Source organism: Schistocerca americana, chromosome X, assembly GCF_021461395.2.
Source record: "Schistocerca americana isolate TAMUIC-IGC-003095 chromosome X, iqSchAmer2.1, whole genome shotgun sequence".
Classification (NCBI taxonomy): domain Eukaryota; kingdom Metazoa; phylum Arthropoda; class Insecta; order Orthoptera; family Acrididae; genus Schistocerca; species Schistocerca americana.
In genome coordinates this window covers 610,820,673-610,837,201 of record NC_060130.1, presented here as the reverse complement: position 1 = coordinate 610,837,201, position 16,529 = coordinate 610,820,673, and the positions used below count along the sequence as shown (strand labels likewise).

The following is a 16,529-nucleotide window of genomic DNA, read 5'->3' as shown; positions in this document are numbered from 1 at the left end:
ATCAAACATTTTTTCTATGTGGTTGTGATAATTTTTGTGAATATCTTGTTCATTATCGAGAGGAGACTAATAGGTTTGTAATTTTTATTATTTCTCCTATCCTATGAATTTGAATAAATTGTTCCAGTTTGTGGAGGGGTTTCCACCACAGACATTGTGTAAACAGTTATACAATTTTTTTTTACCTCTTTTTCTTTAACTGTAATCCTTTGTATTGAAACATCTCCACGTGTACTTCCTATCTCCATACCTCAAATGGCCTTATGCACCTTGTTTGTCACTGTTTTTGCACCATCATTATTTTTGTTGTTAACTATGCATGTTTCTTATTCATCTAGTGTATTATGCTAACATGTAAAGAAATCTTTGAATTCTTAACAATTTTATTTCTTTGTTAATCACAGTGCAATCTTCCAGCTTAACAGATTAAATGTGATATCTGTAGACCATAAATCTGTAATGGTTTTTTGTCTGTATCCATATTGATTTCAGTTCATTCTCTTAGCAAATTTTCATCGTACTTGCTCACAGCCTCTTGAAAGCATTTCCAAATAATGTTATTAAATTCTGAATATTCTGTCATGTTCTTGTTAATATTTCTTCAAAACTCTCACCGACATGATCACATGTTGGAAGTGAGCTGGCATATAACTGCGAAAGTATAATATGGGATGTTCCTCAGGGTTTTGCACTTAGTAAATTTTGTTTCCTGCTTTACATTAATAATTTGGTTTGTATAATATTGAGAACTGCAAAGAGAATTCAGTTCTTATGAAGGGTGTACTGTTATTATTAGTGTTTTTACTTGTATCATTTTAATTTTGTAGTTTCATTATGCCAACTTTTCTTATCTGGATTTTTTTTTTTACTCATTAAAAGATAGGTCACTGATAAGGTTGAAAATCAAAAATGGTTGACACACATTCTTCTTGCCTTGGCACATTATCTGGAAGAGACTAGATTGCAGTGTCTCTTCTGTGCATCCAGCTCTTACAGATGTTAAGTAATCCTAAACCTCATTTATATGCTCTGCATTTAGTTGCTTCCACAGTATATATTGGTGACCACTGAGGTTTCCAAGTACATTAATTCCTATATCTAGTGCAGCATAATGATACAATGTTGTTTAATTTTCTTAAGGTACATATTTACCCATTAAGTTTTGATACGTCTTAAATTTCATTGTTGAATTTTAAATACTTTGTTACAGGCCTTTTACACTGACAGAAATATATGGATTTTGAGATCGCTGGGGGCTGGTGAAGTTTTGATTGATGTTTGCATGGCACTGCCTCACATCAATCGTTACGTTTTGAAAGCTAAGGAGTCTTTGAGCAGAAATACAATTTTGTTACCATTTTTGCCTAATGAGACTCTGCTAATTCGACAGAGGTAAGTTTCTGTGTATTTCATTGGAGCAGGAGACTGAAAAGTCTTAGTAATATGGCATGATTACAGTCAATTGTTGTTCATCAAAACAAAATTATTATTAGCCAAGCCTAGTCACAGACCCACTAAAAGACGTTTTGTCATAAGTAACGGAAAATCATTTTAGTTGCTATGGCACTTCAAGATTGCTTAAATTATGGGGAAAAACTGACTTAACTTTCTTCATCAAATTTGCATAAAATTTTAAGATGTTTACCATTTCCTACAGTCCTCATGCAGAAAGGCACACTACTTTCACCAAGATGGTGGAAAACCACAAATATGAAAACTGTAAATGTGCTTTGGGTGCCCAGAGATCACACCAAAAGCCATTGATGTCACTTGCAGCAATATGGTAGACATCATGATGCACACTGTGCAGCATATTCTCTGAATTTCCAACTTCAGTCTTCCATTATCTCTTAGTCCCAGTAATTTTGTGTGTGTCCCTGAATCTGTCTGCTCAAATAAAACCTTGTGCCTGTTCATAAAGAGATGTTCAGCCAAGGCAGATTTTTCCAGATTTGTGTGCTTGATGCAAGACTGGTAATTTGGTGCAGTGCTGGGAAACACTTTTAATAGATTTCCCCACGAAACTTTTACCGTATTCACATGGATTCTAAATAACCATAACTGAGTCTGTGACCATCCTTCAGAAAATTCCCTCATATTTTAATGGGGATGGGGGGGGGGGGGGGGGGGGGACAAAAACAGGTTTTGATCAGTTAACTGTTCAATCTTTGTTCTATTTTACTGGTGATTGTTGCTCCACAGGATGACTGTATACTGAATATCTTGTTTTGATTGAGTAGGTGAACATCTGTGTTTCCCAGAGACTGCTGACCTGATATGATTTGTCTGATAGCCATTATCATAGGAGCAGACAGATTGTGTATATCCTTTTGTAGAAAAAGTGATAATTATATAATACAGTTTTTGCTCTGTGTGTCATATGCTCACAGTTCTCAGAGCCAGCACCATATCAGACAACAACCATCTTGGCTCCAAACGGAACTTTTTCGTAGCTTTGTTAAGAGAGCTAGTGCTCTCTGGAAAATGCACAAGACTATCTTGAGTAACAGGAGAGGATCAATGTACAGAATTCAGTTATTCTCTGGAGCACAAACCAGTAAAGTAGGATGGATCTTAGATACAGTTTCACCTTAGGAAAATGAGATGATGTGCCTTGTGAAGGATAGTCATGGATTCAGAGCAATAGGTATATGTAATTTTCTATGTAAATTTGTTGGTGGTTACATGATGAATTTCTCGAATCATTTTCCAACACTGCACTATAAAAAAGTGCCATGCAAGTACAGAAATTTAGGAAAATAAGGAGTGATTAAATACAGCCTTGTGAATAAACACAAGATTATATTTGGGCAGATGCGGGTTCTGCCCCACTCTGTGAATTACTGGAACTCGGTCATCATGAAGACCATAGAAATTGGAATGTACGTTAACAAGTTGAAAAGATATAAAGATTTAGAATTAAAATTCCTTATAGAGTAAGACTACGTACATGTGCACTTACGAGCCAAAAGCTTAATAGCTTGTTTGCCAGTCTTTTGAATGAAATAAATCTCTGTTCTTCTTACGCTATGTGATCAGAAGTATCCAGAAACCTGGATGAAAATGACTTAAAAGTTCGTGGTGCCCTCCATTGGTAATGCTGGAATCCAATATGGTGTTGGCCCACCCTTAGCCTTGATGACAGCTTGCAACAAGTTCAATGAGGGGCTGGAAGGTTTCTTGGGGAATGGCAGCCCATTCTTCAGAGTGCTGCACTGAGGAGAGGTATCGATGTCACTTGGTGAGACCTGGCATGAAGTCGGTGTTCCAAAACGTCCCAGAGGTGTTCTATAGGATTCAGGTCAGGTCACTCCATTACAGGGATGTTATTGTTGTATAACCACTCTGTCACAGGCCTTGCATTATGAACAGGTGCTTGATCGAGTTGAAAGATGGTCAATGTGGGGGGTGGCCGGCTGGCCTCGGCCGTTCATCCTGTCAGTGGGGAGGTGGCCATTCTTTCAGCAGGGCCTGAGCAGGCTCATGGGGGCAAAGGCTTGCTGGTTATTGGGAGCTCCAACGTTAGGCGGGTGATGGAGGCCCTTAGGGAAATAGCGTACAGTGCTGGAAAGAATTCCAACGTGTACTTGGTTTGTCTGCCAGGGGGGCCTCATCCAAGATGTGGAGGCGGCCTTGCCTGCGGCTATCGAGCATACGCTGTGCAGTCGTCTGCAAGTAGCTGCTCACGTCGGCACCAATCATGCCTGTCGCTTGGGTTCTGAGGCGATCGTCAGTTCGTACAGGTAGCTGGCGGATTTGTTGAAGACCGCTGGCCTCACATGTGGCGTGCAAGCAGAGCTCTCTATTTGCAGCATCGTTCCCAGAGTGGACCGGGGTCCTTTGGTTTGGAGCCAAGTGGAGGGTCTCAACCAGAGGTTTCGTCGACTCTGTGCCGGTCTTGGCTGCAGATTTCTAGACTTGCACTATTGGGTGCGGAATTGTAGGACGCCCCTAGATAGGTCAGTGGTGCCCTACACAAAGGAAGCAGCTACTCAGGTAGCAGAGTACTTGCGGCGTGCACATGGTTTTTTTTTTTAGGCTAGGCAGTAGTGTGAGGTGACCTGATGAACACTCAGCAGTCAACGTGCAGGCAGGGAAATCAGGACGCGCTCAGTGTACAGACTGATGCTATCAAGATATTTGCAGTAAATTTTCAGAGTGTTCGGAATAAAGTTCCTGATTTTACTGCCCTCCAGGAAGTGTGTGGCTCGCAAATTATTCTCGGGGCTGAGACCTGGCTGAACCCTGAGATAGGAAGTTCTGAAATATTTAGTGAGGGTTGGAACGTGTATCAGAAAGGTAGATTAGACACCGTAGGAGGTGGTGTCTTCATTGCAGTTGACAAAAATATTGTGTCTACCGAGGTCGAAGTAGAGTGTGATTGTGAAGTTATCTGGACACGTTTAGCAGGGCTAGGAGAAATAAAGTTAATTGTTGGGTGTTATTACCGGCCACCAGGTTCCACCGTGACAGTTCTAGAATCATTCAAAGGGAGTCTACACTCTGTATCACAGAAGTATTCGGATCATGCTATATTAGTCTGAGGCGACTTCAACGTACCTAGTATAGACTGGGATGTCTATGGATTCATTACAGGTGGTACAGGCAAGCCGTCGAGGGAATTACTTTTGAACACATTATCCGAAAACTGTCTTGAGCAGCTAAATCGACAGCCAACACGTAATGGAAATATTTTAGATCTGGTAACCACGAACAGACCAGACCTCATTGACGGTGTCAGTGTTGAGACAGAGATTAGTGATCATGATGTTGTCATTACAACTATGGTTACGAAAGTTAAAAAGTCCGTCAAGAAGGCTAGGAGAGTATTCTTACTAAAAAGAGCAGATAAGCAGTTGTTAGCATCCCACTTAGTAAATGAATTGACTTTTTTACTTCCGGTACGATGGACGTGGAAGAATTATGGGCAAATTGTTAACACATTATAAATCACGCATTGGAGAAGTATGTGCCGAAGAAGTGGGTTATGGACGGAAAAGACCCACCATGGTTTAACAGCGCAATTCCGAGAATGCTCAGGAAGCAAAGACAGTTGCACTCGCGGTACAAGAAACATCGGGAGAATGAGGACAGGCAAAAGTTAGTAGAGATTCATGCCGCTGTAAAAAGAGCGGTGCGTGAAGCATTCAACCACTACCACTGCCATACGTTAGCAAAAGACCTTGCTAAAAACCCAAGGAAATTCTGGTCTTACGTAAAATCGGTAATCGGGTAGAAGGCTTCCATCCAGTCACTCACTGATCAGTCTGGCCTGGCATCAGAAGACAGCAAAACGAAAGCTGGAATTTTAAATTTAGCTTTTGAGAAATCTTTCACACAGGAGGATTGTACAAACATACCGCCGTTTGAGTCTCATACAGATTCTCTTATGGAGGACATAGTGATAGTCATCCCTGGGGTTGTGAAGCAGCTGAATGGGTTGAAGATAAATAAATCACCAGGTCCTGATGGGATTCCAATTCGGTTTTACAGAGAGTACTCTACTGCATTGGCTCCTTACTTAGCTTGCATTTATCGCGAATCTCTTGCCCAACGTAAAGTCCCGAGTGACTGGGAAAAAGCGCAGGTGATGCCTGTATATAAGAAGGGTAGAAGGACAGATCCTCAAAATTTCAGACCAGTATCCTTAACATCAGTTTGTTGCAGGATTCTCAAACATATTCTCAGTTCGAATATAATGAATTTCCTTGAGACAGAGAAGTTGCTGTCCATGCATTAGCATGGCTTTAGAAAGCATTGCTCCTGCGAAACGCAACTCACCCTTTTTTCACATGATATCTTGTGAACCATGGATGAAGGGCATCAGACGGATGCCATATTCCCTGACTTCCGGAAAGCATTTAACTCGGTGCCCCACTGCAGACTCATAACTAAGGTATGAGCATATGGGATTGGTTCCCAAATATGTGAGTGGCTCGAAGACTTCTTAAGTAATAGAACCCAGTGCATTGTCCTCGATGGTGAGTGTTCATCGGAGTTGAGGGTGTCATCTGGAGTGTCCCAGGGAAGTGTGGTAGGTCTGCTGTTGTTTTCTATCTACATAACTGATCTTTTGGATAGGGTGGATGGCAGTGTGCGGCTGTTTGCTGTTGATGCTGTGGTGTACGGGAAAGTGTCGTCGTTGAGTAACTGTAGGAGGATACAAGATGACTTGGACAGGATTTGTGATTGGTATAAAGAATGGCAGCTAACTCTAAATATAGATAAATGTAAACTAATGCAGATGAATAGGAAAAAGAATCCCGTAATGTTTGAATACTCCATTAGTAGTGTAGCGCTTGACACAGTCACGTCGATTACATATTTGGGCACAACATTGCAGAGCGATATGAAGTGGGACAAGCATGTAATAGCAATTGTGGGGAAGGCGGATAGTCGTCTTCGGTTCATTGGTAGAATTTTGGGAAGATGTGGTTCATCTGTAAAGGAGACCGCTTATAAAACAGTAATACGACCTATTCTTGAGTACTGCTAGAGTGCTTGGGATCCCTGTCAGGTCGGATTGAGGGAGGACGTAGAGGCAATTCAGAGGTGGGCTGCTGGATTTGTTACTGGAAGGTTTGATCATCACGCGAGTGTTACAGAAATGCTTCAGGAGGAAAGGAGGCGTTCCTCTCGTGAATCGCTACTGAGGAAATTTAGAGAACCAGCATTTGAGACTGACTGCAGTACAATTTTACTGCCGCCAACATATATTTCACGGAAAGACCACAAAGATAAGAGAGATTAGGGCTCGTACAGAGGCATATAGGCAGTCATTTTTCCTTCGTACTGTTTGGAAGTGAAACAGGGAGAGAAGATGCTAGTTGTGGTACGAGGTACCCTCTGCCACATACCGTATGGTGGATTGCGGAGTATGTATGTAGATATAGATGATGCAGTCGCAATCCCCGAATTGCTCTTCAACAGAGGGAAGCAAGAAGGTGCTTAAACATCAATGTAAGTGTGTGCTGTGATAGTGTCACGCAAAACAATAAGGGGTGCAAGCCCCCTTCATGAAAAACCCGACTACACCATAACACCACCGCCTCCGAATTTTACTGTTGGCACTACACATGCTGGCAGACGACGTTTACTGGGCATTCACCATACCCACACCCTGGCCTTGGTTCGCCACATTGTGTTCCGTGATTCATCACTCCACACAATTTTTTTCCACTGTTCAATTGCCCAGTGTGTTTATGCTCCTTACACCATGCAAGGCAGTCATTTGGCATTTACCGGTATGATGTGTGGCTTATGAGCAGCAGCTCAATCATGAAATCTAAGTTTTCTCACCTCCCGACTAACTGTCATAGTACTTGCAGTGGTTCCTGATGCAGTTTGGAATTCCTGTGTGATAGTCTGGATAGATGTCTGCCTATTACACATTACGACTCTCTTCAACTGTCAGCGGTCTTTGTCAGTCAGCAGGTGAGGTCGGCCTGTATGCTTTTGTGCTGTATGTGCCTCTTCACATTTACAATTCACTGTCACGTTGGAAACAGTGGACCTAGGGATGTTTAGGAGTGTGGAAATCTTGTGTGCAGACTTATGATGCAAGTGACGCCCAATCACCTGACCACATTCGAAGTCCGTGAGTTCTGCGGACTGCACCATTCTGCTCTCTCACGATGTCTAATGACTACTGAGGTCACTGATATGGAATACCTGGCAGTAGGTCTCACCTAATATGAAAAACGTATATTTTTGGGGGTGTCCAGATACTTTTGATCACATAGTGTATAAGGGAGCTGACATTTAGTTGATAGGTTTATGGAGCCATGTGGCATTAGATCTCAATGCATAGTTCATGTAATTCACTTAAATAACAGGCCACTGATTTGCACACTCAGTAATAGCGCCCGATAAGGACCCAGATGGGTTCAATAGGATTTACATCAGGCGAATTTGGTAGCTGAGTCATCATGAGTTCACTATAACACTCGTGAAACCACTGTAGGATGGTTCTGGCTCCAAGACATGGACAATTATACTGCTGGAACACGACATTGTTGTCAGGGAAGACATTGAGCATGAAGAGATGCAGATGTTTCCCAGCTGTCAGTGTGTCTTCAGTTACTACCACCTGTGCCATGCACCCACAGGACAATGTCTCCCATAGCCCAGCTCTTTCCGTGTACGCTCACAACAGTAGCACATGAACGTTCAACCAACTTCCCCGTTTTCGAGATATTCACTCACAGACCCTGTGTAATGATGATCAGCTCTCTGTCAGAGTCGCTTATTTCAGTAGATTTCCCCATTTGGAGCCCATATCCGCACTAGGGTGATCCTCTGTCTGTTTCTGCTCTGCTTACGTACTTTTGTTACCATTTCATGTGCCTGCAGTTCCACCAACTGCCACCCAACATTGCGGTGGGCAGTGGTTGTAATGTTTTGGCTTATTAGTTTATGTTCTCAGTTAACATCGTAATGAGAACCAAGATATTGGGGCCAGTGCGGGGGAACCTGAACAATGTTCCCATCTGTGAATTCCAAACATCTCTTGACAGCCTTTTTTTCCTGTCGAACTCAACTGCGGTACTTTGTAGTTACTAAATTCTGTTATCTGTAATGGTTATGATATTACTTCAGATTTTTGGCTGTTTGCTGTTACAGACATGTACCACAGAAACTGTAATCTCATAAGCATTAAAACTGTTTGTTGTTGTACAGAATACTGTACTGCAAATAGAGGGATAGAAATTGAAATATTGGTGAAGAACTAAGTTGAAATTCTGCTCTTATTTTTGGTTCAGTGTGTTTTCTCTATAAATGTCTTGATGACTTCATCAGAATTGCCACAAGTATACCCTTTCTCATCAGTAGTGTTGTAATGCTCTACCTGTAATTTATTTATTGGCTGTAATACATGAAACTCCCAATAAAAAGAATATAGGAAGAAATTATTTTCAGCAGAGTCAGTATGATGGAACTAAAATGGAAACACCAAAGATTATTGAACTAGTCAAATATGTTTGCAAAATAGTAAAGAAAAGATATTGAATAGTTGGAAGTATATGAAACATAAGAATAAAGGGTGATTGTTAATGTATTGACCACATTCCTTTATTGTGCAGGTTGAAAGGTTCATGGATTGAGAACAAATGAAAGAAAAGCAGAAGGAATTAAACATTTGTTTGTAATCTTCCGAAAAAATTTGGGCTGTAACTTCAGAATAGTAGAATGCACTGAAAAAGAATGATGGTTGTACATTGGCCAGCACAATGATGACATGTGAAAAAAGGGCAGTTTGTTATTATCTAGTAGGTTTTCGTGATTTGTATAACAGAATTAAATGTTTGATATGTTTCAGATTACCCTACATCTACATATGTAATTCACAAGCCACCATAGCGTGTGTGGTGGAGGGTATCTTGTAACACTGAATGTCATTTCCTTTCCTGTTCCACTTGCAAGGAGAGTGATAGAAAAATGACTGCCTATATGCTTCTGTACAAGCCCTAATTTCTCTTATCTTCATGATCCTAATCCAAAAAGTACATTAGCGGCAGTAGAGTCATTCTGCAGTCAGCTTCAAGTGTTAGTTCTCTACATTTTCTCGGTAGTGTTCCGAGAAAAGAATGTCATCTTCTTTCCAGGGATTCTCATTTCTTATTGCTTTGCAACATTACTCCTGGATATCTAATTGATCTGACTTTGTCAAGGAGTACACTGGTTGTTTTTCCTACTCATCTGCACTAACTTACATTTTTCTGCATTTAGAACAAGCTGACATTTATTGCATTAACTAGAAATTTTGTCATCTCATATCCTCCTACAGTCACTCAATGGTGAAATCTTCTCATGCACCACAGCATCGTCAGCCGACAGTTGCAGATTGCTTTTTACCCTAACTGTCAGATCATTTATATACATAAAGAGCAAGAGCAGTTCTGCCACATGTCCCTGTGGTACGCCTAATGGTACTCTTGTCTCTGATGAATGCTCGACATTGAGGACAGTTTGCTGGGTTCTTTTACTTCTGAAGTCTTTGACCCACTCACATATCTGCCAACCTATTCCGTATGCTCGTACCGTCATTAAGTCTGCAGTGGGGCACTGTATCCAGAAATGTAGGAATTGGAATCGACCTGTAGCCCTTCATCCATGGCCCACAAGATTCCAAATCTGTTCTGATTTGTGGAAAGAAACTCATTTGCCTGAAGGAAATTCGTTATATTCGAACTGAGAATATGTTCAAGAATTCTGCAGCAAACTGATGTTAAAGATACTCTTGTGTAATTTTGTGGATCTGTTCTTCTACCCTTGTAAAAATTAACTATTATAGCATACGTGGAAAGTTAAATATCCAACTTGCTACATTCCTGATATGTCACCAATGGAGGCTGACACCTCACTGAGCTGTGTTGCTGGCAGTTTGAAAGAAAAGCCAGCTGTGCCACAGACTGCGCAATTCTACACTATACAATTATTAAAACGTGATATTGCACCTTGTAAATGCAAAAACACATTCAGAATTTAAGAATTAAACTATGAAAACCACAGAAAAAGCTAAATATGTAATTGCAGGTGTCCTAGTTTGTCACAGGCAGCAGCTGGAAACTGACTAGGGAGAAGGAAACGGTTGGAGACAAAGAACAGTTTACTTGATGTTTGTGATTAAACACATTGAGTAGCATTTAAAGAAACTTTCAGGGATCTGTTTCCTTTGTAGGAGGAGCACAAGGAAGTTATGCTTAATTCTGCTTCATGTGGTAAGGAAAAGAGATACATAACAAGAAGTCTAGGTTAAGTTAAAAGTGGTAAAATATGAGCATATTAATGATATGCTGTTCAAGCAAAAGTATAAAACATCTCTTAACATGTAGGTGATGGAATTAATAGTATCCATTAGAGCCCTGTAATGGCGCAGCCCATCCGCGTGGCCCGCACGCTCCTATGGTGTGCGATAGAGAGTGCCAGTACACATCTCCAACACCTTGGGCCACCATTTTGCAGAAATTTTAAGCTCTTCCCACTATCACCCTGCCTTCCTCCATCAGAAACAAGCAGAAAGGCCTGGGTGATACCCTTATCTTCTCAGAATCGTGAGTGCTACAATCCCAACTTTACTATAAGGGAGCTGGATCATGCTCTGTTCATCCCGATCCTCTGTACATCCCGATCCTCTGCACCAGGGCCATACGCTGTCAGCATTCAGATGTTGCAACACCTTTCTCTTGGGGGCAAGCACTTTCTGCTTAATACATACAATCACATCTGGGCAGAGGGCGTATTTCCCAGAGGTTGGTGTGAAGCCACCGTCATATCTGTACCTAAGGCTTGTAAGGACAAAAACCTTCCTTGTAGCTACCACCCCATCTCTCTCACCAGCTGTGTTTGCAAGGTGATGGCACGTATGATTCATGCCCGGCTGGTATGGTGGCTCGAGTCTCACAATTTACTAACGACTGCACAGTGTGTATTTTGAGTGCGCCATTCTCGTTACTTTGTCCACCCTCATTCACTTCCTAAGGACACTATTCCAGCCTCGCTCTATCACCTTCAGTTTCACGACCTTCGCATAGAATTTCGCGATAGTACATTTGTGTACACTGGTGGCTCTCAGACTGACCATGGTGTCAGGTGTGCCTTTGTCATTGGAGCCCACGTCTTTAGATATCGGTGTCCGGCACACTGCTCAGTATTTACAGCTGAGCTCTTTGCCTGTATCAGACCACAGAGTACATCTGGTGACACAGCCTTTTCAGTTGTGTCCTCTGCTCAGACTCTCTCAGTACCCTGCAAAGTCTGTGTGTGCTGTACACTGCCCATCCCTTAGTGCAACGGGTCCAGGAAAACTGTCACTTGCTCACTCTTGGTGGAGTCACTGTGAAGTTTATGTGGGTTCCTGGTCATGTTTGTCTGCCAGGAAACAAGGTTACTGATGCTGCTGCCAAGGCTGCAGCCCTTGTGCCTCAGCCCACTAGTTCCTATATTCCCTCTCTGTGTTGCTGTCTGCCAGCAGGTGGTGTCCCTTTGGCTTCACCATTGGTCCTCCCTTCATGGGAATAAGCTCAGGATTTTTAAGCCTCTCCCAGCGGCTTGGATGACATCCTCTTGGCCCTCCTGCTGGGAGGAGGTCATTTTAACTAGGTTGCGTATTGGGAACTGCCTTTTTAGCCATCATCATGTGATAAGTGTTGCTCCCCCACCACTTTGTACACATTGTGCACAAGTTTTAACTGTCTGCCACTTCCTGAGGGAATGTCCGTTTTTTAACCATTTATGTTCCCGCTTGGGTTTGCCATCTGAGTTATCGGCCATTTCAGCAAATGACGTATGGGCTGTCGACTGCGTTTTACTTTTTATCTGTCAAAGCAATATGGTGAAGGCCATTTAATTGTTAGTTTTGGACTTCCATTTTTGTGTGGTGTCTTTTGTAGCCCTTTCTCCACATCCCTGTTTTTAGCTGTCTTCTCTTACATCAATTGGAATTGATGTTTAGCCATTCTTAACTCCTCTCTGTCTTCCTGTTCTGTAGTTTTGATGTGGGCATGTATGACCCCAGTTGGGTTTGCACCCTAAAACAAAACAAAACAAAACAAAACAAAAAAACAATTGCAAATTCATCTTGAGTGTCCATTGAATGATGATAAATTCTCTGTTCGCCATTTATATGCCAGAGTGTATTCTATAAACAGGCTATTGCTAGACATTTGGCTTTTAAATACTCTTTCTTCTTGTGTGTTAAACTCCTTCCTCCATAAGGACGCATTAAAATTTCAGAAACACCAAATGTCTCGTCTCTGGCAGTGATGCATGGCACTCCCTTCACAGCTGATTACCTTCCCTTTCCTTCCCTAATGCGAGCTTGTGCTCAGTCTCTAATGACCTCGTTGTCGATGGGATGTTAAACAGTAATCTCTTCCTCCTCCTCCATCGGTACTCCTTTGTTTGATATGGCGCTTTTCTCCAATATTTATAAATTTTTACTAACAAAATGTTCATCCAAAACTGATCGCTTCAAGATAGATGAGTCACTATATTTTCCATGTGCTCCAACATCTATGTAAGTGAACTTATAATGCACAGTGTATAAAGCAAGTAAAATGTGGAAAAATTATTTTTATAATTATAGTAAAGTAAGTTTATTACGAGAAAAAAAAGGGGCATAACATATTTTATGTCTATCTTCCGTGGCTGGTTGGTCATGAGTGACCGTCAGCTGCCTGACTAAATTGGCTGCTTAACGTTGTGGCTGCCTAGCACATTATAGCCCAAACTGCTAAAGCTGTCTGCCAATAAGCATTTTTTTGTTTCATTTGTTATGCTGTAAATCAAGTAAGGCAGTGCTCAACTTGAATGGCTTCAGTACTGCAGTGCTTTTGCTAGGTATGATGGTGTGCCTGTGATTTCTCCCACTTCTGACAGATAAAGCCAGTCAGAGGAGGATCTATATTTCAACATGTACTCCAAAATAAGGTACAACTTTAGATTATTGTCATTGTTATAGTTGAAAGAAGCAATGAGAACAGAGAAATCGCAGGACCAACCAGGGATCGAACCCAAAGCCTAAGTTTTGTAGTATGGAACTTAAGCCACTGAGCCACAAAGGTCCATTTCTGAACAAACATTAATAAGTTATATATAAAACACAAACTCTACTTAGCCAAGGAAACAAATAATTATTCTGTATAAGTAAAAAAGCAAATGCGGTGGTATTATATGTTGTTTGTTATTTAATTTATTAGCGAATAAATTTGTTTGAATGCCCTACTTATTCGGATAATTGTCCAGACAGAAATGTATTCAAATAATACTCATTTCTTTCCACCACTACACATTTAACTTTTTAGTTAATTGTAAACGAAGTTGATAATTATAGTCTGTTGAAACACTCTAACATAAATATTTTTAATTTACCCTCTTCAAAATATGTCTAAATGGCAGTGAAATCTTAGCAGCTGACTGAAAGCGAGCATTAATTCATCAGCTGTTATTTCACGTAAATATACAGTTCCACAACTGAAACAGCGAACTTCAATAACATTCAATATTCGATTATCACTTTAATTTTTGTTATACTGTGGTAACACTTGGTGAATCTTAGATATACGTTGCACACCATCTCCATAGGAAATGTGGGAAATTGACAGATAAAAATAAGTTCTAATACTAAATGCACCGTGAGTGAAGGCCATGTAATAGGGAGTGAACTGCCAGTTGCGTAGTACCGCATGCGTGTGCATGGCGAGTGATGTAGACGAGTGCTGTTCACATGGATTTGCTACATGGCTGCAGTGCTCTAGTATCTGCAATAAGAATTTAAACTTTTATTTATTAGGTACAAGAGTTGTTTAGATACACAAGAAGTAATAAACATTCTTTTTAGGTATTGTAGACAGACTGAATAGCAATAATGTGTAAAAACAAAATTACCATTGTTATCAGTATATATCTATTATAGCTGCATGCCATGCAAGCCAGAAGAGGCGTTTAATGTTTAGTGCATAATATTAGGGAGAAACTCATTGTGGTGTTGCAAGACTACAAAGATGATGTCTGGAATCATTTGGAAAATGTGGCTGATGTGTCAACTTTGCATAAATGCATCATATTACAGTGTGATTAAAAGTAACCAAACCTCCACTTGGCTTACACCTCCACTTCAAATAAGGAATTGCTATGTGGCTCATTGTTTGTTAGCATTGGTTGGCTGGCTGATTGATTTGTGTAGGAAGACAAAACAATAGTGGTCGTAGCTGAAACTCAGCTTATTGCATGGTTTCTCTTCCTGTGATTCTAGTAAAGCCATCCAGTACACTTAATGAGTAGCAGGAGACCCTTTACTAGTTCTTTATTGGACACAGTTTCTTAAGGAATTAATTACCAAATATTCTGTGCCTTTTGATCTCCGATGCTTCACGTTGGAAGATCAAGTGTGGTTGCAGTTTCATCTCCCTCACTGCGTAGTTGACACTTAGGGATTTCTTCCTCTGTACCCATTGTGTGTAGGCATTTCTTAAAGTTTCTATGGTCAGTTATTATTCCTTCCATCAGTTTAATTTGTCTCCTGTTCAAACCCATGATTACAGAACTTCTCTTGGAATATGGCTTTTGCGTCATTAGTTTGGCATGTTTTTGTTTTTATATCTTAGTCCAGTACTCTAGGTGCTGCATTCTGATCCAGCTACATAGTTTTGATTTTACCATTGCCTTAGTTAACAGGTTACAGTCCAACAAATGGAATCATAGCGCCTGTCCTGGCCAGCCTTTCAGCTTGTTCATTGCCACTAATTCTTGAGTGCCAAGGACTCATAGCAGGTTTACCCTGTCACTTTCCCCTAGCCTCAAGAGTCATTCTGCAATGATCTTTGATCTTGTTACAGGGTCTGGCAGAGATTTCGGAGCCATTTGACTGACTAAATGACTGTACATGGCATAATTCTTGCAGCACGTACACATATTTTCCTAAGTGCATACACTCATAGCAGATACTTCCACCTAGAACACTGTGGCCATGGCACCCATCTAGTGCATATAAGAGCTCCTTTCACCTTGTGACATACATTCTTTTTGTCAGGAGTCTTTGATAGTTTAACTTCTCTGCCCACTCTACTAGTGTAGTTTCATTAAAAAGCTTGAGATTCCAGAACAAGCCCTAGATATGTTTCCTTGTGGACACTACTACAACAGTTTCGTTGGATTGACCCTTAGATCCTCTTTCCTGCACCAGTTTCGCACAATGTGCATTGTGCATTGTTCTAATGGTACTAGCAAATTTGCCAAGTATTACTATGACTAAATCATCTGTGTATCCTTGGCAAAATTAACCTCTAACCTCTAGTATATCTACATCTACATACATACTCCGCAATCCACCATACAGTGCGTGGCGGAGGGTACCTCGTACAACAACTAGCATCTTCTCTCCCTGTTCCATTCCCAAACAGAACGAGGGAAAAATGACTGCCTATATGCCTCTGTACGAGCCCTAATCTCTCTTATATTATCTTTGTGGTCTTTTCACGAAATGTACGTTGGCGGCAGTAAAATTATACTGCAGTCAGCCTCAAATGCTGGTTCTCTAAATTTCCTCAGTAGCGATTCACGAAAAGAATGCCTCCTTTCCTCTAGAGACTCCCACCCGAGTTCCTGAAGCATTTCTGTAACACTCGCATATCAAACCTACCAGTAACAAATCTAGCAGCCCGCCTCTGAATTGCTTCTATGTCCTCCCTCAATCCGACCTGATAGGGATCCCAAACGCTTGAGCAGTACCCAAGAATAGGTCGTATTAGTGTTTTATAAGCGGTCTCCTTTACAGACGAACCACATCTTCCCAAAATTCTACCGATGAACCGAAGACGACTATCCGCCTTCCCCACAACTGCCATTACATGCTTGTCCCACTTCATATCGCTCTGCAATGTTATGCCCAAATATTTAATCGACGTGACTGTGTCAAGCGCTACACTACTAATGAAGTATTCAAACATTACAGGATTCTTTTTCCTATTCAGTACAGTGCTTTTCAAACTTTTTGAGCTTTGGGCACATTTAAAAGGCCGCAAATAATT

General features: G+C 41.1%; 1 protein-coding gene across 1 annotated transcript in view; it reads left to right on the top strand.

Moving 5' to 3' along the window:
• The window catches only part of LOC124556456 (protein purity of essence), a 443,522-nt gene that overhangs the window by 62,938 nt on the left and 364,055 nt on the right, over positions 1-16,529 (top strand). The window contains exon 5 of the mRNA XM_047130407.1: positions 1,211-1,392. Coding sequence (XP_046986363.1) covers positions 1,211-1,392 — 182 coding nt within the window. The remainder of the gene's footprint in view (positions 1-1,210; positions 1,393-16,529) is intronic.